Genomic DNA, 26,995 nt, shown 5'->3' with positions numbered 1-26,995 from the left:
TCCCACCTTTCTTTGCTGTCTTGGGTTCTTCCAGCCTTATGGCTCATTCTCACTCAACCTCTTGCTTCCCACAAGGGTTCTGGGGGTATTGACTTCAGAAATGCAAGCAAGACACTGAAGTAATGCAGGTGCTGCTGCAGCATTAAATAGGACATACCCTGTCTGCTGCACCTCAAGCAGTACTGAGATGCTCATGTAAGTTGGTTGAGGATCCCCCTAACATCAGTCTTGGAGTTTACATGAACATGAAGGTGTTTGGTTGGCATCACATTGTTTGGTAACCCAGTGTTTTCTGGGTTCAGCTCTGTCATTACGAGGGAAGGAGGGCTTAGGAAAGAATAATTCAGATGAAAACATCAAGAAAGAAGCCAAATTACACGCGGCCACTATAACAGCCAAGACAAGGTTTCGCCTTCAGTGATGCTGAAATCAATTTGCTTCCCTCATCCTTGTCCCCACCCAGTACAAGGAAAAGGTGGTGAAAGAGCAGTAAGTTGGGTGTAGCACTGCGTGTGAAACCACCTCTGCAGCTTCACAGGGGAGAACATCTGCTCCTGATGCTTCATTACCGCACTGATTTATACATGGAGAGGACACAAACGCTGTCCCCAGCAGCAGCCAGCAGAAACAACAGGCTGGGGGTGGCAAAGTCAGCTTGTGCAAGAGCCTGGAACTGGTTGCATGCTTGGGACAGCAGCACGGCCCTGGGCAGGGAGGCAGTGGCAGGAGCATTGCAAAATACTGCGCATACGACTGATGACAGTGGTGAAAAGTGTCTCAATGACATCCCTGGATGGGACTGAAACACTTCAGAAAGGAGTGCAAAACACGTGCAGGGTTTGCCTGGTTTGCCTTCCCTTAGAGCAGGGAGAGACAGCACAGCTTTGGTTGAATCAAAGGCAAGAAACTTGGTTAACCAAGACTGTCAAGACCGCGCTCTCCACCACATCTTACTGATGCAAGTCGTGCATCTCCATCTCCACCTTACTCCATCACACATCTGCTCCAAGGAGCTTTTGCCATGGCAGAGTCCTCACCAACCACTGCAGGGACATCTGGTCCCCTGCAATCCCCTGGGAGCATCACCCACTATGGCCCTTCTGCAGTGAGAAGTGGGAGCCCTGGAAGGTGTTGGAGCCCACCTCCGCATGCTTCTCCTCTAACAACAAGAGGAGCCCAGGATGTTGTCTCCCAGTTTTGATGCTCAGAACAAGCTGGGGTGGCTGAGAAGCATCATTAGTGCTGGAAGCGAGAAAAAGACACTCAGGGTTGTTTTTCAAGGCAGAGCCCTGCATCCCCATCCCCGCAGCTCCCACGCTGTTTCAGCTCCACCAGCAGATGTTCCTTCATTAGCAAGGCATTTGTCTGGAGGTGAAGGGATGCGGCTGCCTTCACACTGCTGCTAACAAAGCTGTGTGGGCAGGGGTTAAGTGCTGGGGCTCAGCTTGTGCTCACAGGACGTTACAGCGAAGGCAGTGGGGACCGCAGGGGTTTTGCATGATCAGCCCAGGGGATGAAGCTCAGGTGAAGAGAGAAGCTCTGGGAAAAGAGGAGTGAGGGATGAGAGCAGGGAAAGTTGCACTCATGCACGCAGCGTGTAATTCAGATTGCAGCGTCTCACTGAAGCCAAGAGCTGAGTAAGAGGCTAGAAAGGGTGATGCGTTTACATGGCTAATGAGAACATGAGCCCTGCCAGGAGGGTATAAACCCTCAGATCCCTGGGAACACAAATGGATATCCCCTGAGGAGAGAGATGTCTGATGACCTCCATCCATTCTGCCTGTCCTGGCGAGGTGCAGAGAATGAGGACCTCAGCAGAGCACTAGGACAAGGATGCTCTTGCTCCCTCAGTGCAGAAATTCCCACTGGACCGGTCACTTTGGCTTTTGGGAAGCATTTTTAGCCCCTTTTGGCTGCAAGCTGAGCTGGCACAGAGCTGTGAGCATCCTGCCTTCCTCTGGCCCTTCTGCAGGGACCCCTGAGCATCATCACTCTTCCCAGCATTGCTCCTACCACTGCTGTGCAGGACAGAAGTGCTACTTTGTGAGCTGGTATTGAACAAATCCGACGTTCTAGCACAGCCACATGCAACATCCAAGAGCATCAGCCACCACAGAGGACGGGATACAGGGCCTGACAATGGCTGGCAGCAAGTCCCGGTACAACTACACACTGCCCAAAGCAGGCACGCAGCTCCCCACCATCCTCTTTCCCATTTTCCTTCTTGTTGTTTGTTTGTTTGTTTGGCCATCCAAACATTTCTCAGCAGCAACAGGGTCTGGCAACCCAAAACTTTCCCTAGGGAAGAAGTTCTGGCATCCAGCAGCCAAGTCAGGAGACTCTGGAAAGTTGCTCTGAGCCTGCCTCATCTCACAACTTGACATATCACTGCTGTCCATTTCCCTTCCCAAGGAAATCTGATTTGTTCCAAAGTTTATAGTTTCAGTGACCTAATCCCAGCATAGTTGTTCCTGTTTCCCTTTAATTTACTGCCGCAGCTTGTATTAATTGATGGATTGCAGAGGGCTTGAGCCACGCTAATTGCTTTAGAAGAAGAAAACAAGAAGAAAGGAAGGGAGATGCGAGGTCCCTTGGTGGATTACGAAGGTATCCGAATGGGGAACCAGCAGCCACTAGAAAACAGCAACAGCTCCAAACAGAAGCAATTGTCTGGAGAGGTGGGGGCACAAGGAGCGTGATGCTGCCTGGAAACACAAATATCTTCCCTGGGATAACCTTGAGGAGAAAGGCAAGTTGGGGGAGAGGAGGCTGCGACGGGCTCTCTGCTCTGCCAGGGTTGCCTTCACCCTTGCTTCTGCTGCTGAATGACACTGGGGATGAGAGGAGTTTCCTTCCGACAGGGAAGAGGCAAATGTCACCCATCATCCAGCAAGGATGATGTAGGGCTGCTCAGTTTGCCTGAGGAGGTGATGGAGCAAATCCTCCTGGAAGCTGTTTCCACCTATGATGGGCAAAGAGCCATTGGGAGCTGCCAGCAGGGATTTATTAGGTGTAAATCACGGCCAGTGCACCTGATCACCTTCCAGTTGAGAGGACTGGCTCTGTGGACCAGGACAGAGCAGTGCAAGCTCTATAACCTCACTTAGGCATGGCCTTTGACAGCCTCCTGTAGCATCCTTGTTGGCAAACAGTGGATAAGCAGGTAAATCAGGTTGCACTCAGCTCATTTTCAAGTGATACCAGATGGGGGAAGCAGTTGACACGCTGGAAGGCAGAGCTGCTACCCAGAGGGACCACAATGGGTCCAACAAGCAGCCCAACAGGGGCTCAGGGAACTCAAAGGCAAACGCTGATTCCTGCCTCTGGAATGGGAAAACCCCAAGTATCAGCGTCCAAATCACTTTAAAGCAGCTTTGGGGAAAACGATCTGGAGATCCTCGTGGACACAAGCCACCACGCTGCAGCTTGGCCAGCACAGATTGCTTCCCCCTCTGTATTATTCCCCTCTATTTGGTACTTGCAGTTCCATGTCGTGATCAGTTCTGGGCTCCCCAGGATAAGGCAGACATGGACACACTGGAGGAAGCCTATTGGAAACAACCAACCCAGTCAAGGACTGGACACAATGCACAGGGGAAGGCTGCAGGAGTTGGGCTCCTTCTTCCCAAAGAAGAAGAGGGAAGAAGAGACCCGATGGTTGTCTGCAACCACCTAAGTGGAAGCTGAGGAGAATACAGGTGGAGGTCACCAGAGACAGGATGAGATGCAATGGCACAAGCTGGAACATGAGAAATTCTGAGCTATTGGGGGGAAGAAATGATCCCCATGAAGATGGTCAAACACACGGCACGGTCATCCTTGGAGCTACATGGTCTAGAGGAGGTGTCCTTACCCATAGCAGGGGGATGGAACTGGGTGAGCTTTAAGGTCCCTTCCAACCTTAACCATTCTATTGGCTTGGCTGGGTCACAGCTCTGAGCAGCCACCGCCGGCTCTGCCTTGAGCAAAGGTGCCCGTGGCACAGGCGGAGGAGGCAGGGTGCAAGGCAGAGCACTGAGATTGCTGGTACAGGCTGGGCTTGGAGACCTCATACAGGTTTGGTGGCTGGTCTTGAGCAGAAGCCAACAGAGAACAAGCCAGAGGAGGAAGGAGCTTCACCTCCACCAGCTCCGCCTGATGGGAGCACAGTGTGGTGCCTTGTGCTGTCATGAGCCAGGTCTGATCCCATGGGAACATGCAGCAAGGAGGACGTGGAGGCCCCCTCTCCTCTCTGACACCGTCTAAACCACAGCATCATCCAGGTCTAAAAGTTTTCCAGGCAATAAACTTGCTCCTTGTTGTTATCCTGGCTGAAAGCCCCCCCCCGGTTCCACATAAATCAGCCCAGGCTCTTTCAGCACGACTCTCATGGAGAGGCTGATTTATTCAGGAGCAACACAGGGAGTTTCCAGATTAACACTAATTGCTCTCCCAAATTACTTAATAGTTTAAATTGCAGTCCTCTCCTTGGGAATCATCTCAGACAGTTCAATAAAATACTAGCATTGAAGAGACAACTGCAAATTGATAAAGTCTTTGAGACGAGGCTAATATCATTGCTGTCTGGCAAATGTATTCATCTGAAACCCAATGAGGAGGATAAACAGCCTTGCTCAGTGAGGAAGACACTGCCTGCTACCGAGCTGCTCAATTTGCGCTTCCAGAGATGCTCTTATTGCTTGGAGAGAGCCCTAACACTGCTGAAACAAGGCAGCCAACTGCAACACCTATGAATAAATAGCAGCATCCTTCCCCTTCAGGAAAAGAACTAGATTTTTAAATAATAATAATAAATAATAATAATAATAAATATTACTAATAATAGGGTGAATGTTTATGCTGGTTGTGATGGGAAGAAGGAGGCAGTGCTCCCCTTTGGGATGCTGAGGGCTGCTGTGGATGCAGGAGCCAGCTGGTGAGGACCAAGCTCCCGCAGGGTTGAAATTGTCACCCAGGAGGGAAGGGAAAACTTGTTTCATTTGGGCCATTTCCCAATTTCCCGGCCCCTCTGGGGGCAGGAGATGGATGTGGATGTAGGGGAAGGTGAGGGAGGATGGGGGGAGCATGAGGGAGAGCCGGATGTGTGCGTGGGGCTCAGCATCCTCCTGCTGTGGGGAAAGAGGGGCTGCTGGAGACACCCATGGGGACACAACCCCACCGAGGAGGCTTAAAACAGCCTAAAGGTGCAGGACCAAGAGAGTGGGTGCAAAGGCAGCCCCAGTAAAGGGACTCCAGGAAAGCTGGAGAGGGGCTTTGGGCAAGGGTCTGTAGGGACAGGCCAAGGGGAATGGCTTTAACCTGCCAGAGGGGAGACTGAGCTGAGCTCTGAGGCAGAAGCTCTTCCCTGTGAGGGTGCTGAGGCGCTGGCACAGGGTGCCCAGAGAAGCTGTGGCTGCCCCATCCCTGGCAGTGTTCAAGGCCAGGTTGGACACAGGGGCTTGGAGCAAGCTGCTCTAGTGGAAGGGGTCCCTGTCCATGGCAGGGGTTGGAGCTGGAGGAGCTTTAAGGTCCCTTCCACCCAAACCAGGCTGGGATTCTAGGAAGCACCAGGATGGTTTGTGGGGTGCTGACCAGGACAGACACCACCAGCACACTGGGAGCATCACCCCACTGTGCAATGCTTTGGGAAGATGGGTACCCAGGCTCAAGGAGCACCTCATCACCAGTATGGCGATGGCCATCACACATCCCACCTGACAACAGCCCTCCAGGACCCCACACACCCTGCTCCCACCCAGACAGAAGACCCTGCTTCTCCCCATGTCGGTCACCTGCCTTCCCTGGGGCCAAGTTGCCCATTTCCTGCGGTTTTAAAACCATTTCTAGGTTCGGCTGTGGGTGGTGGGGGAACAGGGTCTTTCTAACACAGACTGATGGGCAGCAACTCGGATCCATCTGCCTGTAACACAAACCCCTTCCATGCCAGGTCTCCTCCCACCTCCAGCACAGGCATCACTAAACCACTGCAAGAGTCATAGAATCATTAAGGTTGCATTAAGGTTGAATAGGACCTTAATGATCACCCAGTCCCAACGCCTGCCATGGGCTCCAGAAGCTCCTCAGAACGCTGGGGAAGGGGCTTAGCTCCTGTGTGCTCTAATAGGAGGCAAAGCCAACCCCAGCTCTTTCCCTAGAGAGCAGTGTGGGAGCGAGGGGGTTACCAGGAGCCGCTGCCCAGCACGGTGCCAGGAGCCATGGGGAGCTGAGAGCAAGCCCAGCCGATGGCTGCCATCTGCTCCTGGCACCTCGTGTCGCTGCCGGAGCCCGAAAGCACACGAGTGCAAGGAGAAAACAAACCACAGCAGCCCTGTGAGCCCGCACTGTGGGCTCGGAGCAGGCAGGGGCGAGATGCAGGCACCTGGGGCATGGCTGGGCAGCAAGAAGCAGCCCCATGCTCTGCTCTGCCCAAGCTGCCAAAGCCCTTTGGGGTGTTTAAAGGGCTGCAAAACACTGCCTGTGCTGGGGGCTTCGCAGCCAGGGACATGTCGATTTGGGGTGCTCTCCACACCAAATCAGCCTATGAGTCTATGCCCCCCTGTTCCTTGTGGGATGCAGCAAGGCAGCAGGAGGGATGAAGAGCGACTGAGGGGTGCTGTGAGGTCCTCATAGGGGTTGCCCTACTTCTGCACCCAAGGATGCACCGACGGCATCAGTCCTCTGTGCTTCACTGATGCAGAGGGATCACCTTGGGCCAGGGCCCATCCTCCCCAGGCCATGTGGAAGCTCCTGGGGCTGCAGCAGAGGAGCCCTAAAGGACACTCACACAGCAACCTGCAGGGCCACAGCTTTGATGTCCCCACAGCCGCCAGGAGAAGCGGCGTGGAGATCCATCCCCATCCCTCCGGGAAGGCATCCAAGGGAGCCGGCTTGGCAAAGCCGCCAATTAAAGCAGGAATCAGGCAAGCAGCAAGTGCTGGCTGCGGCCGGGTGGCCTCCGAGCCATGGGGGAGAGCGGCCGAGTTTCCTGACCCACATCAACACCCCCTGTGGGGCTCCGAGAAAGAGAAACCCTTTAGAAACATAGGGACCAAAGAGAAGTCGCATTCATCATTCAGCCTCTGTTTGTTTTCTGCACTCGGCTAAGCTCAAACAAGCAAAACAGATTAGTTGGGCTCATTTGTTTCCTACTTAATTACACCTCTTCGGTGCTGATGTAATAGATTGCAAGATCGGGGCTGCTAAGGCTGAAAATCCACCTGCCCCCCTCCCACACCCACCTTGGCTTTTCATTCCCGTGCTCAAAAAGCCCAGATGGAGGGGTTTGGGAGGGGGGGTGTAGAAAAAGCCCTCTAATTATGGAGGAATTCAAGGCTCTGAATGCAGGAGCTGCCAGCGAGCGCTCAGGTTGTCAGAAGCAGATGGACGCGGCTCCAGCTTTTGATCACAGCCTCCAAAAGCCTCCCCAGAAAACAAGGGGGGTGGTGGATAAGGACCCCGCATCTGCAGCCGCACGCAGCCTCCCATAACTTCAGTTGTTTCCCCCCCCCCTCGTCGCTTTGGCATCAATAGGACTTCCCAGGAAGCTGGAGCAGCTGCGTGCCGATGCAGGATGAGGTCTGTGCTGGAGGAAGGAGCTCTCGCACCTCCCCACAGATGTTGCTGCACAGGCTGGAGGTGCCTCCCCATCCCCTTCGGCTGCTTGCTTTCTTTCCTTCCTTCCTCTCCTCTCCGTGCCCCCCGGCTGCCCCTCGTCGCTGTGCCCGTGCTCGCACACGCTGTGGTTAGTCAAGGCGCAGCACGCCTCGCCAGCCTGTGGCATGTAGGAGAAGGCGAACGTCCCAAAGAGCAGCAAGATGCACATGGGAGGGGCTTTTAAGGCTTCCAGTGTATAAAATGGTCCCGCAGACCCCAGCCCATTGTCCCCCAGAGATGCGAGGGAGCTGCCAGCCTCCTGTTCCAAAGGGATGCTGATGGCAGCAGCAGCCCCCTGCCCACTGTGCCAAGGCCAAACATGAGAGATGGAACAATGAAGCATATGGGGGGGGGGGGGGGGGAATGGAGACAAAAAGTGACCCCCCTGCAATCCCCAGGTTAAGAGACCAGGAAAGACGTGGGGGAGAGCAGCCCTCCCTCCCCATCCCATCCCGAATAATCCACAGTGCTCCTGCTCCTCGAAACCCCTCTGTTCAGTGGGAGCCAAAGACATTCACACCCTCCATGTGTGGGGCCACACACACTCCATGCCTCCTCACTGCCAACCCCCCCCCCCCAAGTGCCCCCGTGTCCCCAGCCTTACTTGTGCGCAGAGAGCCGGGCACCGCGCATCGCACCCCGCTCACCTCCGCTGCCGCCGCTCAGCCGAGGGCCCCCCGCCCGCAGCCGGGCTCGCAGCCCCAAGAGGCGCACCCCGGCCCCATGGCTCCGGAGCCGTCCGGCAGCGAGGGAAGGAGGCTCCGGGCCGCGGCAGAAAGGGCTCTGCTGCGGGGGAGCTGCGGGAGGGCTGGAGCGCAGCGCCGAGCCGGCTGCGCGGCCCCCGCCGCCTTTCCCACGGTGGCATCGGGCCTCGCCGTGTCCTCGTCCCCTCCCCAGGGCCGTGCAGCACGCACGGGACCCTCCGCCCTGCCCATTGCCCCAGGCAGAGCATCCCCTGGGGGTCCCCAGCCTTGGGATGGGGGCGGTTTACTTGTGGGTTTGGGTGGCCACGGCACCCGCAGGGCACTTGGCACCGGTGCAAAGTCCCCAGCAGTGACTGGCAGGGGATGGAGGAGCTTGGTTATTGAGTAACTTCTAACCTCCCCAGGTGGAAGCTGCTCTACGTCCACCTCATGGCACAAGTGCCTTTAGCGCTTTGGGGTTTGTTTCTCCCTTGCACCAAATGGAGGGGTTGGGAAGGAGGGAAAGGGTGAGAAAAAAAGCTTCGGGTTTGAATTCCAACACCCAGCTAATAGGGAAAAGTGGAAGGGGAAAGCCCGGCAGCCCCTCACTGCTGCAGAAACAGGCTTCCCAGGGACACATCTACAGGGCATCAGGACCTTCCCCTCTGCAAAGCACAGAACAAGGCACAGACTGCACAATAAGGCTGCTTCCACACCACAGCCAGGACAAGGAAGTCTCTTTTAGCCTGAAGCCTAAGGAATTACATATAGACACAAGAACTGGTTTTTAAGGCACCCCCAGAAGAGCAGGCAAGGAGCTCTTGTCCTTGACGCTGAGGTGGGGTTTTATTTGAGCTCGATCAGGAGATAACATGTCTTTTCAGGCATCTTGAAGGGTTTTGCATTGATTTTCCTCAGCTACAAAGTGAGGGGGAGCAGGAAGGTGCCCGCAGGCTCCTTACCACGGCCCCTGTGTGCTGCAAAGTCAGGTGTGCCCAGGGAATTAGGATTCATCTAAGAGCTACTGCATTAACTAAACCAGTGCTGAGAGATTAAATCATCACCAGGGACCCTGTTGTCCCCTCCAATCGCCCCATCCAGTATCCACCCAGTAATGAGAGAGCTGCACCTTAAATTCCGCATCAGGTTTGGCTGCTGCAAAGCCCCTGAGCTTCCCTTTGCCTTTAAAGAGGCAATTTGCTTTAAAGTGAAGAGACTTTAACACCAAACAAGAGTCCCCCCAGCCCAGAGCAGGGAGGGATGCGCTGGACCCACACATCACACCAGCATGGATGTAGCCCTCTTGTCCAGAAGCCTCAGCTCAACCACAAGGAACCCAAACCCTTGTAAAATCAAACCAGTTTTCAGAAGTCGCATCCCGCCCCGATCACTGTCAACACCTGGATCAGGTCCCTGCAATGAGCCCTTCTCATCCCAAGGCAACTCAGATGCTGCTCATGAGAGCAGGAACCTGTCCCACGCACCCTCCTATTGCTCACCATTGCCTGCAAAACCCCACTTTCACCTGGCTGGGAGCAATTTAACCCAGCATTTTCCTCTTCCAAAGCCAGAGTCGGTCCCCACTGCTCTGCCCTGGGGCCATTTACCAACAAGGAGACTTTTGAGCAGCAAATCCCCATCCCACCTCACATGAGCAGCATCAGAGCGGTTCCATGTTTCTGCCTTTAAACCCCCGGTTCTGGCTTCCCAACCCTGCATTCCCAGGATCGATTCCCAAACATCTGCCAGGATCATGGAAACAAAGAGAGGGCGGTCACAAAGGATGCTGTGCCCTGATGTTCAGGCCCCTTTTATAATCAGGCATTTAGAGAAGGGGCTTGTGCACCTCCAGCAGTGCAGGAGGAAGCCCTAGAGGGATGCCCTAGGGATGCAGCCAGACAGGCTGGGGCAATTGCTGTTTTATAGCTTCCCAAGCACCTGAAGGCAAATCCTGTCTTCCCACCTCAATTCCATAGGCAAGAGTGTTTTGAGCCTCCTCAACAGTTTTCAACTGCTGAGCGTGACTTTCCCAGCCCCTAAATCCCCCCCATCAACCACAGCATCACCCAGCACATAGCCCACAGCACTCATCCCCACAGCAGGACCCCATCCAGCATCACCCCAAGCCCCCTGGCATGCCCAGACTCAGGCTGGGTCTCAACCCACCAGCCCAAGTCTCACTCACCACTGGGTCCTGGATGGCCACGGTGTTGTTCCCATGGGAAAAGCAGTCCCGGGGTGCTCCCTGGGAGGCTGTGAGCACACATGTAGGTGAGCAGCACGCAAGGCCCCTCTCTTGCCAACGCATTGTATTTAAAGTGTGGGAGAAATTGCTGCTAATGGGGCAATCCATTTTCCTCCCAGCACCAGAGGCAGGTTTGCTCCAAGCCAAGCCCAAGGGCAGGGCCAAGGGAAAGCACTGGGAGCATTTACCCAGGCACAGAGCAAGGGATCCTCTCTGCTAAAATCTGCTTCTTCACAGCATGGTGGCTGCCCGGAGTCTCCCCGCATCCCTAAGGATGTAAATGGGATTCATGGGGTGTAGGCTGCAAAACCAATGCAGAGCCAATGCTGCCTGGCAGAGCCATGGTGTAGCTGCTCCACCAATGTGTATTCACTGCTGTAAATACAGAATGAACTCAGAAGCAGCCCCGTGTGTTGGCTTGGGGAGCTCTGGGTACAGAGCAGGGACTGATCACCATGTGGTAGGATTAGCTATGGGCTAATTCAAGCAGCAAACCCCCCATGCAAGGGTAAGCAAGGAGCCATCCCCACCCAGGATGCTGGAACAAGCAGCTGAAGATGAGTGCATAAGTTAGACCCCAAAAGAGAAAGCAGCATGGCCAGGCTGGGGAAGGAGCAACCATGACTTTATCTCATACACACAGAGCCACCAGCGTTATCCCCCATTGGGGCAGGCCTGGAAATAGCCACCAGCAAATGAAACCCAACCCAGGGCTCTGACAGCAGCCCCACTCTAATCCCAGTGCCCATGAGCCTGGGAGTGACCACCATTCCCTCTGCATCCCCTAGGGATGTGGGCCAGGGCCTCAAGAGCCTGTTGGTGGTGATGGTGCCAACAGACACAGAGGGACAGATGGTTCCCAAGCACTGGGCATCCCCAAACACCCCTGGTGCAGCAGCCAGCAAATGAAGTGCTGCAAAAGCCCTTGAGATAAATAGCTATTTATCACAAACCAGCCTGGTTTGGGTTGGAGGGACCTTAAAGCTCATCCAGTTCCAGGCAGGGACCCCTTCCCCTAGAGCAGCTTGCTCCAAGCCCCTGTGTCCAACCTGGCCTTGAACACAGCCAGGGATGGGGCAGCCACAGCTTCTCTGGGCACCCTGTGCCAGCGCCTCAGCACCCTCACAGGAAGATCCCCAATGTCCCCCTAAAGCTGATCCCACCCCCCAGTGGGACCCCCTCTCCTCCAGCCACAGCTCTTTCAGTGCTGGCTGCCCAGGGGAGCGCAGCCCAGCGCAGCCCTGAGCTCCAGCACCACAGACCCATCCCTCACAACACAGCCAGGGGATGCCCTGCGCTCCCTCCCCGCTCTGGGCTTTGCTGTACGGGCGCACGAAGCCACCCTGCCCCAGGAAAACAAGGAATAAAATAGCTGGGAGGCACGGGGAAGCCCTCAGCCAGTTTTAATACCTGGTGGTGCCCAGGGCACGGCTTGGCTCTTTAATCCTTGTAGGAGGCTGCAAGTGCGAAGCTTAGGGTTAAAAGCCGGGACCTGGGAATCACTCCTCCTTCCCAGGGCTGCCCAGAGGAAAGGGTCCTGCTCATGTAATGGCTCCAGACATAGGGCAAGGCAGCCGGGGGTCAGGTTTCTGTCCCAGCGTAAAAATAGAGGTGAGGAAAGGGAATCTGCTGAGCAATGGGACAGCAGGGCCGTGGGGAGCTCAGCCAGGGCAGCCCCTGCCCCAGCAGGAGAGGACAGGGACCCCAAGGGGAACCCGGGCAGCTCCTCATCCACCCTGGCTGGCATTGATCCCACTGAGGAGCTGGGTCTTTCTGCCCTGATCAGAGCCATGATCCTGGTCACGGGTGGGTGGCCACATCCCCCTGCAGCCCCCACGATGCTCTCTGGCACATCCATGGTGGAACTGGCTCAGGCTGCCCCAGGAGGAGCAAATGGAACCCTAATGCAGGGCTGGAGCTGGGCTTTACCCCCAGCCTGTGCCTGACATCACCCAGTCCCTGCTGGGGTGGCTATGAGGGGCTCAGCCCACCCCTGGTGCCCCAGGAAGGGCCCAGCCCTGTGCTCCAGCAGTGAGGGCTCATTGAGCTCCTGAGAAAGCCCGGACAAGCCTGGGGAGGAAAGATGAATTGTGATGGGCAAACAATGCCCCATTGTGGGGCACTGCCACAGCCCCAGCCTGTGCCAGGGCTGCAGCCACCCTGGGGAGAACCAGCCCTGGCCAGGATGGTCCAGACCTGGGTCAGTGATGCAGGACCGGGTTGGTGATGCGGGACCACCACTAGCCCCATCCTGGCTCCAGCTACAGCATGAGCACTGCATTGAATCACAGCCCTTCTGCTCTGCAGATCCAGTGCAGCCCCCCCCAAAATCCCCATGGTGCTGGGCTGGTGAAAACACTGGCTGGGGGCCACTGTCCTCACCTTCCAAGTTTAGGGCTCCCTGCTAGCCTTTTTTCCTCCCAGTTCTGCCGATACAGATTGAAAAGGGGAGCCCAAACCTGCCAGCAGTGGTCCCCATGGTGAGCAGAGGCTTGTGGCTGGTGTCCAGGTTTAAGATCCAGGTGAACCATCCTTTGGAACCATAGAACCCAGACTGGTTGGGTTGGAAGGGACCTTAAAGCTCCTCCAGCTCCAACCCCTGCCACAGGCAGGGACCCCTTCCACTAGAGCAGCTTGCTCCAAGCCCCTGTGTCCAACCTGGCCTTGAACACTGCCAGGGATGGGGCAGCCACAGCTTCTCTGGGCACCCTGTGCCAGCGCCTCAGCACCCTCACAGGGAAGAGCTTCTGCCTTATATCTAACCTGAACTCCCCCTGTTTCAGTTTAAACCCATCGCCCCTTGTCCTATCACTACAGTCCCCGATGAAGAGGGCATGAGCTGGTGCCCGTATGTCCGTTTATTTAAGTTCAGATCAATAAAATGCTTCAGTGTATGTTTAATTTTGGGGCAGTCACGGAAGATAAATGTATATAAGCCCCAGTGTGTCCAAAGGGAGGGTAGGTCACCCAAGCAGCACCTAGAAGACATGGACACCTCTGAAGCCACCCTCCCTGCTGAAAACACACATATCCTCTGCTCTCCTCCTTCTCCATCCTCACAGCCGGCCCCAAAAGGGTTACTAGCACAAAGCAAAGAGCCCTTTTGACAATGGGGTCCAGTCCCATCAGCCAGGCTGGCTGCAGCCCCACTGTGCCCATGTCCCACCCAGCACCCCAGTGGCAGCAATGCCCACCCTGAGCCCCAACCCATGGTCCTTCAGCATCACCATGGGCTTGCTTGAGAGCAGCAGCAGGAGGACTAGAGCGACGTCCTGGGGTTTAGCTCTTCTTCCACTCCCTGCATCTATTCTTTGCTGTGAAATATTAATGGCTCATGATTCATCAGCACCAAGAAGGAGATTACAGACACGTGTGTGCATTCGTGTGGCTCTCTGGTACACACACACGAGCGTGTATATGCAGATACGTATTCAGAGGTGCTTCTAAGCTGCCAGCACCATTTTTAAGGCGGTTTTGGGGATATATTGCACATTTATCCCCATTCTGGTGCTGGCATCTCATCAGGCACAAGCCAGGAGCGAGCTCAGCATCCCTGTGCTGGGCTCAGCAGGGGCTCTGTGCTGCTGCTGGCATTTCAATCAGCCACCCTGTCCCTGGAGTGCTGGAGCCCAGTTACACACCAGTGGCAACCAGTTATGCCCCGGACTGGTGAAGCCCTCCAGATTTACACCAGAGGAATCACCAGCAGGGTTTATCCCCCTGTTTATTGCATATATGCAAGAGATCACGGCACTGACACAGCCAGCAGCCCATTTACCCTGCAAGGGAGCCAGAGGCGTAACAAAGTCCCTGGCATGGCATCAAGTGGTGGCTCTTTATCCCCAAATCTGTTTTCTCTTCTCTGGGAGACCCAGGCCCTATCACAGCACCCCCCTTCCATCTTTCCCAGGAAAACCCCCCTGGCCAGCCCCATCACCACTCGCCGCTCGGAATGTGCCTGGTCTAATTGCTTACCAGCTCCTGCAGGCTTTGAAAGATGAAAAGCCCTCGACAGGAGAAGCGTTGAGTGTTCATGGTTTATTAATGGTGAGCCATCATTATTTCACCTCTCAAGCACTTGGGAGATAGCGAGGAGGGAAGAAGAGGGGAGAAGCAACACAACCCCTCCATCGCCTGCCATCGGGTCCCACCCGCATCAGCCCCACAGGCGAACACGCCGCTGCTTTCCACCGGGCTGTTTTGCAGATTGATGGTGCCCCCCCCCCCAGTAAAACAGCATGGGAGAAGCAAACAAAGCAAGCAGCAGATGTGAAGAGCCTCCAGTGCTTCATCACCAGGCTCAGCCATCCCCGCAGGGGCCTGGCTGGGGAGGAGCATCCCCTTTAGAAGCCACCCAAGCCCCAGCCCCTCCGCTGAGAGCCATGCAGAGATTTATCTGCTGCTGGTCCTATCATTTGCCCAATTCCCATGTTTTTGGCTGCCGCATCTCCCTGCAGCTCCCATCCAAATGTTCACAGTGATTTATCATTCGCAAAGGGTTCAGCTGTGAGCTGACATGGTGGGAGATAGGAAAAGGGGGATTCAGCAGTGCTTGTGTTTGCCCCCTGAGCATCACTGGACTAAGATGCTCCCAAGGCTCCGATAGAGGGGGAGTGGTCCAGAGCCCTCCATAGACAAATAGTCCCACCCCATCCCTTCGATGCGATGCGATGCCGCTGTGGAGCAAGGAGAGGGCAGGAGCAGCCGTCGGCGCGGGGACGCGGAGCAGCACAGGGGTGCAATGGTTTTGCAAAGGTGCTTTTTGGGTTCGGTTTTGGTTGTTTTTTATTATTGGCATAAATAATTCATACACTGTCACCTCACCAAACACTGCACGAGAAACCACGGGAACAAATGGCTATCCATTTCTGCAGGTCACAGAGAGTCGCACTCAGTCAGACAGCTGAAATTATAAAGACTTTCTTCAAGTGTAGAAAACGTTATAAATGTTACTGTACAAATTTACATCGGGGAGATCCATCGTGCCTTTCTCAGCCATTTCCCTTGTCGGTTTGTGGGGTGATATTTTCTCTCCTGTTGTTGGGTTTTTTTTTGCACCAGATTCAACTGTTCTGTTCCAGTGACGAGAGTTTTGCAACGACGACAACAAAATAGATATATATATTTATGTATATATTTATAAAAAGAAAAGGGAAAGAGGGAGAAAGGAAATGAGAGTCAGCTCATTCTGCAACGGTCAGAACTAACACGGAGAAAACAAAGCAGGCCATCGAGTTCAGTTGGAAACTGTACAGGAGTTAGAGCTCATTATATATGTATATATCTATATACATACATATAGAGATATGTATATATATTTATATATACCTTATGTACAAGAAAATGTAACAGCGTACTTTACAGGGGCCAGAAGTTAAAGGCGGCTTTTGCAGCTGACCAAGCTTCCCAAAGAGTCACCATTCAAATAAATAAAATCAAATATAAATTAAAATAAATAAATGGTGAAGAAAGGAGGAAGGAAAGAAAAGGTGCCCAGTAGAGCACCGGCTGCTGGAGGGCTCAACCTGGGGCTCCCCATGGCACTTGGGGGTGCAGACAACATCTCATGGCACCTCCACCACAGCCCCCTTCTTAGCATAGCTCAAGAGCAAGCCATAGGCACCAACTCTTCCATAGGATCCAGCAGAGGTTGAGCAGCTCCTCCACCTCCAAGACATTCATTTCTGCCTGTCATCTGTCTTAAAGGTTCATATCTCAGCTCCTGCCATGGTCAGATAAAAGCCATGGGGCTGGATCCTGAGCTCATCATCCCCAGGAACAGGCTGGTCATGGCTCAGCAAGGGTAATTTGGGGGGGGGGGGGAGTGGATAGATGAAGAAGCAGGACCAGGGGATGTAATTGAGCAGCCGAAGAAGGACATAGTGCTTTGGGGTCATGCAGCACCACCACTTTCATCACTGGTGATGGCCTCACCACCCAGCCCCAAACACAGCATTCCCCAGGAGCATTGAAATGATGGGGAAATACCCCTCAGGCAGCAGCAAGATAAAGGGGAGCTCAGGGAAGAGCCTCGGAGCATGGCTGGAAGGATGAAGCAGCTGAGAGCTGGAGGACCAGGACAGGAGATCACGACTGTGGGGCTGCTCCACTGCAAGAGCCCGGGGATGCACCTGGGGTTGGGGATGGTTCCCTACGTCTCAAGCTGCTGCTTACAACACCACAGTGCTAAAACCAGCTCAGCTCCCAGCCGGCGCATCTGGAAATAGCCCGTCTCTCCTCTAGCTCACGCAGCTAAGCTGAGCTACCGGATGGACCAGCTCCCTCCTTCGGATCTCCTATTAGAGGGCATTGTGGAGAGCTTCTCCTTTCTCTCCCTGCTGAAGGGCTGGATATTTTTAAACTGGGGAAAAAAAAAAAATGAAGCTCACAGAGTGGGAGTCAAAAAAAAAAAGAAACAAAGGAGAAAAAAAACCCCACAACAAAAAGTAGGATTCGTTGGGTCGGTTTTGTTGTTTAAAATAATTAAGACTTTCAAAACTAAGGCGGCATGATGCAAATCACACGGCTGCATAAACAACCGCTGCTGCGCTGAATGGAAGGGAAGGAGCTGCTCTTCTCAGCTAATTTATGGTAAGTGCAGGGCAGCTATTTTTCCATCGATACTATTGTGCGACAGCTCTGCTCGTGGCCCTGTTGAGACCCTACACTGAGGGAAGGGGGGGGTAGAGAAGGGAGATGAGGGAAGAGCTGGCGAGATTTACTGGCTGTTGGAGCTCTCAGCTCCTTTCAGATGCCCAAAATCCAGGGAGAAACACTTGGCTGAGGCTGCTGCAGAGAGCCCTGTGCTCCTGGTGAGGACCTGATGGCGTGGGGTGGCCAAACCAACATGCCTATCGTTATTCCTGAGTGTTGGCTGATCTGGCATCTGTCAGCTGCTGGTGAGACCCCATGGGGGGATACGTCAAGGTAAGACGCTACAGCAAAGAGAGGGCTTGGGGCACAGGGAGTACACTCACAGTAAGACTTTCAAGACTGATGCTGTACCTTCCAGTATAGATCTGCACAATGTCTACCAGGCTACAGCACTTTGCCACCCCTGGGGTGGAGCATCACCCATGGTATCACCTCCTTCATCTTCCCAACACATTCCTCTTGCTCACCTTGGAAGTTCACTTAGAAACTAAAACCACTGAGTGAGGACAGGGCCTTTCTACAGTGATCGCTCCATAAGGATGTGGTTCGGAATCAAGGGTTTCATGGTGAGACCTCCCTGCAACCCCTGGCAGCTGAGAAATCTGGTGATGGGGCATCCTCCCTCCCACAGACCCCAGGACCACTTCAGTGAAGGCATTGGTGAAGCCTCAGAGAGGCTTAGTGCAAGGTTTATAGCACATGTTGCCACAGGCACAGAGGATGGAGAGGGTACGAGACAGCAGGAGAGGGTTGGGGTGAGGAGGACAGGCAGGAGAGGGCATTGAGGTGGGATGAAGAACATGGTGTGATTGTGTGTGTTAGAGGGGAAGAGGTGGGATGTGGAGGAGGCAGAGGGTGAGCAGCTATGGAGCATCCTTTGTCATCACTAGAATGAGATGATGCTCAGCCACCTACACTGAGCTCTGCAGCATCACACCCAGAGGACCACAAACCACCCATGCTGCCTGGTGCAGGGAGTCATTAGCACAAATTAACACTCAAATGTTCAAGCCAAGGCCTCATCCTGCCCTCCCTTGCTCATCCCAGCAGCAGCAGAGCCAGGAGCAGGTGATTCCTGCCTCATACCATGCAAAACATCCGAGAGTGAGATGGACCATGTAACCACATGGCACAGCAAATGTCCCAGAAGCAACAGCATCCTCCTGACAGACCCTCTTCCAGCAGGCTTGGAGGCCGGATTCACCCCCTGCTCCTGCCCACCTCAGGTTTGACACAGATGCACGTGTGCAGATTTGAAGCCATAAAAGCACCTTTGTAGATGCCAGCACAATTAAAGCTCCATCTCTTCCTAGCTGCAATTAGGTTTCTAATCTTCATTTACTTATGCTGAAGCGGTTCAAACGCCGGCAAGGGGGAGTTAGAGGAGCAGCAAACAAACCAGGGCTGGTTAGTTTGGAGATCCTTGCCATGTCTCCAAATTAAAGCTAACTTAGCCTCCAATTGAATTACTCAGGATGGTTCCTGTCAAGCAATTACGCACAATAAGGGCCTGAAAATGCAATTTGCTGTCATCTGTCGCTTGACAGCTCATCTAATGGACTCAAGGGCCCATCCGAGCTGACGAGGAGAGGGAAATACCAGCACACAGCATTCAGATGGCAACACCAGCTCCGAGGCGTTGCCCAAAGAGCATTTTCTTCTGGGACATCCAGGATTTGGCTGATGGAAGATGAATATGCAGGGAAAACGGTCCTGGGGATGGCTGCTCATTCAGCTGAGATGTCTGTGGGGTGGAAAGGGAGATGCTCTGCACCACCAGAGCCTGTCTGCATCCCTGGCTCTACCAGTGAGCCCAGGGACAGCAGTGGGAGAGGGGAAGGACCCCAGCTCCAACTGCACCCGCTCTGCCCTGCTCCAGAGCATCCCCAAACCCAGGGCTTCAGCAGCATCTTCGGGAGTGAGGACGGAAACCAGGAGCAAAGCAGTGCCAGGGAGGAAGAGAGGGAATGGCTCAGTGATGAGATATGCACTGGGGCTAGCAGCTAAACTAACAGGAACGTGGAGGAGCACCCTGCCAAGAGGGAGACCCAGAGGGGAACATAAGTGGTCATGGCCGGGAGGTAGAGAAGCCACTTGTGAAAGGTCACCACTGCCCAGGAAGGGGCTGCAGAGGCGTTGGGGAGCAGGACTCCTCCAGCTCTAGCTCTGCAGATGCATTTCCCCACGGGGGGCAGCTAATAGCAGCAGCACTCCCGGACCCCAGCAGGCTCTGGCTCTGAACTCATGAATCAGCAACATTTCCCCCTTTCTTTTTCATCAAAAATAATAATAATGATAAAGAAAATGAAACGAACCCACCGAGAACCAAGCAGCGACCCCTCCCCAACCGAGCATCGTGAGCACTGACCATGCTGATTGGGATCAGAGGAGCCCTGGGGTTAAATTGAAGCCGTCTGCCTCGAGGGTTGTCCCTGCTTGGCAGGGAACCGGCCCGAGCCCCGACCTCATGTGCACGGAGAGCCACCCGCTGTCCCCATCCCACCGCAGCCGGGCCTCGGCCACCGGCTCGGCTCCTCCAGCCCTTGCGGAGAGGCTCCACGGGATGGAATGCTGCAGGGGAAGAGGCTCATTCCCATCCTGCTGTTGGCCTGCGGCACTCGCTGCTCCTCTGTAGCACAGGGTGGGAAGTGGAGAGGAAGAGGAGAACCACAGGGGGAGGAAGGCACCGTCCCTTAACTCCTCCTGTCACAGCCTGGAAGGGAACAACGCAGCAGAGTCAGCACTGGGTGCTTCATCCCACAACACTGGGTGCTTCATCCCACAACACTGGGTGCTCATCCCACAACACTGGGTGCTCATCCCACAACACTGGGTTCTTCATCCCACAACACTGGGTGCTCATCCCACAACACTGGGTGCTTCATCCCACAACACTGGGTGCTTCATCCCACAACACTGGGTGCTTCATCCCACAACACTGGGTTCTTCATCCCACAACACTGGGTGCTTCATCCCACAACACTGGGTGCTTCATCCCACAATCCTGGGTGCTTCATCCCACAGCACTGGGTTCTGGCAGGGCAGCTCATTGCAATAAACCTCCCCAAAGGGGTTTAACATGGGGATAGCCCTGAATGCAGCGGCACCATGGGATGCTGTCATTCCTGCATATCCCCACAAGCCCGGGTTGGGGTTTCCTGGTGCAAGCAGCTCCCAGGTTCAGTATAATCTGGAGGAACAAGGGCTTGTTGGGTACCACACACCTCACCCGCATCCCTGGGCATCTCTGCTCTCCAAGCAACAGGATGCCTGAGGGGCTTTTTCCCCCCATCCCCTTCATGCAGGGATGGCAGAGCCCCCGGGTACCACAGCCAGCTCATCCCTGTGCCAGCCAGGACTCCATGAGGAAGCCAGGACATAACATGGGAGCAGTGTCTGAAGCAGCTGAGGAAGGAGGCAGCTCCGTGCTGAACTGAAGCATCCTCCCTCCCCAGGGGACTGGTAATGAAGGAGAAGCTGCCGGGCAGCCACAGCCCATGGCAGGCAGAGCATGGCAAAACCCCTCCCAAGCCCAACGAGGCAGTTACACAGCCTGCTGCTTGGGGGTTCAGCATCCTTCAGTGTTCCTTGCCCAGCTCCCTGAGCTGCCCCAGTGCCTGCTCGGAGCACAGCTTGGTAATTAACTTCCCTGCTAATTAACAGCTTCCTTTCAGGGTGATTCGGGCTCCATCTGACTGGGGGCTTTGTGCTGTTCCCGGGAGCACATGGGGATGGGAGGTGGCATCAGCACCCATAACCTCAGGGCCATCCGCGCTTGGCACACAGATAACGAAGCAGGAGATCGGTTATCAGATGTGGGAGGAGAAATCAGCACCTCCAACCTTCGGTGAGGTCCAAGAGGGATGCTCTGAGCAATTGAAAGCACTCTCACTTCTCTCCCTCAGCTCACCTTTGCCTCCCTCCATCCCCATTTCCAGCCTCCATGATCAGAGGGATGCACGTCAGGAGAAGGAAATATCCCCCTGTGAACGCAACCCCTGCACGGATCGGGCTTTGGCTCCTATTTGTCACAATATGATGAATTCAAGGGAAGAAAATGAGTTTTTAAGTGATTCTGCTGCATTTTGCCTGCTGTTACCAACAAACCAGATCCTGAAACCCTGACTGGGGACCCATTTACGCAGCGCTTGCTGAAGCAGAGAGAAGTGACTAAGGCAAAGCAATGAAACAGAGCAGGACGTGGCCACGAGCTGTCTGGAGGAGAAGAAACCATTCCCACCACTGGAAGCTGCAACTGCTGAGCAGGGCATCCCCCCCAACACTGGTTAAATTTGGGCAAAAGAAAGAAAAAACACCTTCCCCGGCAGGAAAGCTGCTCTGAGCATAGTGAATAGGTATGCAATGGAGCCTACGATATCCCCAGTGGAGATGTCCCCATGCCTCCCTTTGGACCTATCCTGCTTCTTCCTCTGGTGCTGGTGGAGCACATTGCCAGGCTCCTCCTGATCATCTCCAACTACTTCCACAGGCTTTGTCACCCCAACAAAGGACAGCCAGTACGGCAGTGAGAGCAAGCACAGGCACAGCACTCTGTGACCACTCTTCCTACCCATCCTTGCCTCTCCGCATGCCATCAATGTACCTGCAGCTTACCCCTGTCACCAGCACCACCAATTCAGGCTGTAACAGTGGGGGCCTGAAGAGTACAGGCAGAGCTGCCTGATGGCACACGGAAGGGCAAGCAGGGACAGGGACTTACTCTGCTGACTTCCAGAAGTGCCCGGGGTGGGAAAGGCGACGGTTGCGCTTTGGCAGTTTCTCCAGCATGTCCATGAGTTTGGTGAACGTGGGTCTCTCCTCTTGGTCGTAGGCCCAGCAGAAGAGAAGGATGTCCTGCAGGCACACAGGGCGAGAACCTGAGCAAACCTAAGCCAGTGCCTCTCCATCACCACCCCTGTGCCCAGCATCCACTCTGTGAGGACCCCATCTCCATCTCTGCATCCTTGCAAAGGGCTGGGGTGGAGGGGATGCATCCATCCCATGAGAACCCCGTCTCCATCACTGCATCCTTGTGAAGGGCTGGGGTGGAGGGGATGCATCCATCCCATGTGAACCCTGTCTCCGTCACTGCATCCTTGTGAAGGGCTGGGGTGAAGGGGATGCATCCATCCCATGTGAACCCCGTCTCCATCACTGCATCCTTGTGAAGGGCTGGGGTGGAGGGGATGCATCCATCCCATGTGAACCCCATCTCCATCACTGCATCCTTGTGAAGAGCTGGGGTGGAGGGGATGCATCCATCCCATGGGAACCCCGTCTCCATCACTGCATCCTTGCAAAGGGCTGGGGTGGAGGGGATGCATCCATCCCATGTGAACCCCATCTCCATCACTGCATCCGTGTGAAGGGCTGGGGTGAAGGGGATGCATCCATCCCATGTGAACCCCATCTCCATCACTGCATCCGTGTGAAGGGCTGGGGTGAAGGGGATGCATCCATCCCATGTGAACCCTGTCTCCGTCACTGCATCCTTGTGAAGGGCTGGGGTGGAGGGGATGCATCCATCCCATGTGAACCCCATCTCCATCACTGCATCCTTGCAAAGGGCTGGGGTGGAGGGGATGCATCCATCCCATGTGAACCCCATCTCCATCACTGCATCCTTGCAAAGGGCTGGGGTGGAGGGGATGCATCCATCCCATGTGAACCCCATCTCCATCACTGCATCCTTGTGAAGGGCTGGGGTGGAGGGGATGCATCCATCCCATGTGAACCCCGTCTCCATCACTGCATCCTTGTGAAGGGCTGGGGTGGAGGGGATGCATCCATCCCATGTGAACCCCGTCTCCATCACTGCATCCTTGCAAAGGGCTGGGGTGGAGAGAACGTGCAAGCTGAGCTGATGCTTGTGCCAGTAGCAGGACTCAGCCTCACCAGCAGCAAGGGCAGGGATGCAGCCCTTCCTTTTGTGCTTGCAGATTTTGGGCGGCAGAGAGTGGTTTTCAAAGGGACCCTCCACCCATAGGTCAAGATCCCATTCCTCCTCCATGCACACAGCAGGATCCAGTGCCTGCCCCACACCACGTACCGAGATCTCCTTGCCCATCCCGATCTGGCTGAGGTTGGGCTTCATCCCGCTTCCCACTTGCCAGATTATTGCCTCTGCTGGCTGCGTCTTGAAGGGCCATTCCCGTGCGTGCAGCTCGTACCAGATCGTGCTGTTGGGAGGCAGAAGGGATTAGAGATGAGAGGAGCCGGGAGGCATCCAGGGGCTGCATCTGGCCAATGCTCCACATCAGCCGCCTCTCCCTGCTCCAAAATCATCCCCATCCAGATGTTTCATCCTAGATATGACATCAGAAGTGCTCAGCCATCAGGAGGATGCTGTGGGCAGGAGGATGATGGATGCACGGGCAAAGGCACCAGCCAAGCTGCTACATCAAGTGGGAATCTCACAGGGTGATGGCACACATGAAACCCCAACCATCTGCCAGTGCACCACTCCTATCACTAAGCCAAACCTTTCTTTCCATGAGGACTCCCAAATCCAAGGGAATATCCCAAAACAAGGGTGTCCCTGGCTGAGCTTTGTCCTCCCCCGGTCCTACACCCCTGCTACCACCTGGGTGGTTTGCATCCTCATTTTCTGGCACCCAGAGGCTGGATGAGTCCCAACTCCTGCAGCACTCACCCTGATTTCCAAGGCAAATTCCCTGGACTTGCTTTCCCCTTCAAGTGATGCTGTGACCACCAGCTAAAGCAACAAGAAACGGGGTTAAAACGGCACCAGGGTGGAAAAATCTGGTGGAGAGGGTCTGGTAAATGAAGGATCACTTCTGGAGAGGGGAATCCCTGATTTTGGAAATCGGCTCTCCTGATTTGGGGAAAATATGCACAGTTTGGCTGTAAATCTTCAAATATTGGATTCATGTGAGATAGATACCCATTGGTGCTGCAGGGGAGGAATAGTGGTGTTGGAGATGGGCAGGTGCTGGCAGCACCAGATGAGATGCTCAGACGGGAGCAGGGATTCTGAAGATGCATCCAATGCATTTAAATTCAGGTTCCTACTTGGGAGTCTGGGGCTTCATTTTTCCACTTTCCCACTTTTGGATGCATTCAAAACATCTGGGCTGCATTTCCCAGGGCATGGATGGCCTTATGGAGAGCAGGCTGCTGCTCCGACCTCCGTTTGCATCTCTAATACTGATCACTGCTGTGATGTCTCAGGCTTCAGCGAGCACACACCACCAGCCTCAGCCCCCTGCCTCACACCATCCTCACACCCTTTCATTAACATTTTTATCCCCTTTAGAAGGTCTTTCCCTCTCGCTATCACTGATCCCTGTGTGGTGGCAATAACCCTCTGGGTCATCCGGCAGCATCCCGAGCTCAGCAGAAACAAGAAAGAGGAAAAATGGGGGAAAATCTTTTAATCTTTGAAGGAAGATGCTTTACATAAGGGCAGAGCTCTCACTCCAAGAGAAAGGAGGAAAACCTAAGCCTAAGTAACCAACTCTCGCTTAGTTCGATACGATCCTTTAATTACCTCTTTATTCTTGTGCTAAAGTTATACCTCAGGGAGGGGATAAAAAGGAGAAGCCAGATCTTTTCAGCTGTAATTACTGCAGTTTTGATGGGAATATCACCTCTGATAACAGCCCCTTGTGCACTCATCCCCGCAGCCTTTAAGGTATCCATGAGAAAATTAATCTGCTGGGTAAAGCCCTATGTCTCTGCCTCAAGAAAGGTTTTATCGGGGCACAAATGGGCTCCTGCAAGAAGAGAGGTTTGATTCCAGGTAAAGGGGCAGTGATGGGCTGGAGGACACTCATCAGTTCTCATCACTCTTCTTGGGCTTTTGGCATCTCCTCCCCTGGCAGCCATCAGCACCAGCCCCTCTGCAGCCAGCCCAGGGGGTACCCAGGGGTTCCCAGACCTGTGTTGCCATGCCTCTGCATCCAGAGCATCCGACCCACCTCAGGAGGATGCAGGGGAGAGATTACACCAGGCTGGCATCCCCCTGGATCCCATTGCTCTGGTCTGTATCCAAACAGGAGGATTTGGTGATCGGGGGGTGGGGGTTAACTCAAAATTCCCTGTAGCAGGAAGGTGCTCTGAGCCCAGGGATGGGGATTCCCACAGGCAGCATCCCCTTGGCACTGCAGCAAGGAAACTGTGTCCCCATCCCCTCCTGGCTGCTTAGAGCATCTCACACATGACCCAACCATGCCAGTTCTCACTGCAGGGACTCACCCCAGTGCAAAGACATCCGAGTGCTTGGAGAAGGGCAGCTTGTCCTCCTCGGTGTCAGGAGAGAGCTGGCGGATGATCTCGGGGGCAAGGTGACACAACCACCCGTTCTGGATGCGCAGCTTGTTCTCCCGCCTGCAAAACATGGGGCTGAAGCCATGGCTACCAAAGGGGGGAACATCACCACCAGCGAGCAGTCCCCCAGCCCTCCCACCCTCTCCCAGTGGGAATTTAGGCCTGGTTTTCCCTATGGCATCCTTGCAAAGTCCGGCTTTAACCCTGCTGAGGGGAATGATGCCAATAGTGGATTTGTGCCTGTCTCTGCTGGGTCCACAGTTCTGGACCAGCTCTGGTTCAGACAAGCTGGGGATGGGGATGCAGGGTCTGCTGGGGACCTCGCTGTGACCACTACTTCAAAACACCTTGAAAGAGCAGGGACAGGGCATTACCTGGGGTAAATCCCACCAGCACTGACACCTGACATGACCCTGCTGTGATTTGAGCAGGGGTTTGGACTGGGGACCTCTAAGGGTCTCTTTCCAAGCAAGCCCATCCTATAAGAATGGCCTGAAAATCAGTGGGTTTAGGTGCTTGACCCCCAGACAATGCCTCCAGCCCACCTTCATGTCCAGACCTCTGATACCATCACCCATGGGAGCAGCATGGCTTTATTATCACCAGCCCCTCAGTTAACCTCAGACATCATCTCTACCTCTCCAAGGTCCCCCTCTTCATAACAAATACATGAGGTTCTTTTGGCCAACAGCTGAGGATGGCATTGGCTGCTTCTTCATCCTTTATATCCTCCAGCAGGCACCTAGGATGCACCACTGGGTTAGACAGGGTCCCCAAGCAGGGAAATGGGGAAGGACCACTGGTGGTGTTAACACACTAAGCAGCTTGATCATGTGTCCAAGCCCAAATTCAGCAGCACACTTTAACAGGAGGTAACAGAACCTGCCCCATGTCACATCAGACAAGAGAAGGAAGAGCTCGATGACTTGTATCAAGGAATTCCTCCCTCTTTGTGCTTTGATGCACCCCCAAAGACTGTGATGAACACAGGTAAAGGATGGCTGTGGGGTCATCTGTGTTCCTGGGACCAAAATCCCAGAGCTGAGGTCCCAGGGGACACCATTGAGGTATCTCCATTCCCCTCCAAGGCAGGATGATGAGCCCCCACTGCAAACACTGTCTCCTTGGCTGGCTTTCCCCCCATGGCTGCTTACACACAAAGTGTGCGATCCAAGACTGTGCAGTCTGGATCCTCTTAGCCAAAAAAGCCATCCCCATCCCCAGCCATACCCCCCTTGGCTCTGGCAGTGACCAGGGGAGGATGCTCTCCCTAGGGAAGGATACTGCCAGGCCAGGGCATCACTGATTAACCTTTCATGCCCCCTCTGGGGTCTCGGATGCTCCTCACCCTGCTGTGCCACAGCCATGGCTGCAATCAGCAGCTTGGGCAAGGCACAGACCCTAAGGCCCCAGGAGCTGCAGGAGAGAGCACTTTGGCACAGGGGGGGGGAGGCTTTCAGCTCCCACCACCATCCCCAGCCCTGTGAGGCTC

At 54.6% G+C, this 26,995-nt stretch overlaps 2 protein-coding genes across 5 annotated transcripts in view; both read right to left on the bottom strand.

Annotated features, from left to right (window-relative positions):
* NOS1 (nitric oxide synthase 1) overlaps positions 1-10,539 on the bottom strand; it is a 77,779-nt gene extending 67,240 nt beyond the window's left edge. The window contains exon 1 of one of the 2 annotated variants that reach the window (XM_062631128.1): positions 10,501-10,539. The gene's annotated coding sequence lies outside the window, so the exon portion shown is untranslated. Of the gene's footprint in view, positions 1-8,236; positions 8,324-10,500 lie in introns of those variants that run through there. The other variant, XM_062631125.1, reaches the window with a different exon arrangement.
* Positions 10,540-15,250: 4,711 nt separating this feature from the next.
* Positions 15,251-26,995, bottom strand: part of KSR2 (kinase suppressor of ras 2) — an 82,838-nt gene continuing 71,093 nt past the window's right edge. For 2 of the 3 annotated variants that reach the window (XM_062631120.1, XM_062631122.1), the window contains 4 exons: positions 25,432-25,563; positions 23,264-23,393; positions 21,935-22,068; positions 15,251-19,927 (listed from right to left, as the gene is read on the bottom strand). In XM_062631120.1, the coding sequence (XP_062487104.1) occupies positions 19,921-19,927; positions 21,935-22,068; positions 23,264-23,393; positions 25,432-25,563 (403 nt within the window). In that variant the 3' untranslated portion in view covers positions 15,251-19,920. Of the gene's footprint in view, positions 19,928-21,930; positions 22,069-23,263; positions 23,394-25,431; positions 25,564-26,995 lie in introns of those variants that run through there. The other variant, XM_062631121.1, reaches the window with a different exon arrangement.

This window comes from Pezoporus occidentalis, unplaced genomic scaffold (assembly GCF_034315485.1).
Source record: "Pezoporus occidentalis ecotype Australia unplaced genomic scaffold, CSIRO_AGI_Poc_V1 ctg37, whole genome shotgun sequence".
Taxonomy (NCBI): Eukaryota; Metazoa; Chordata; class Aves; order Psittaciformes; family Psittacidae; genus Pezoporus; species Pezoporus occidentalis.
This window is presented reverse-complemented; position numbering and strand designations above follow the sequence as displayed.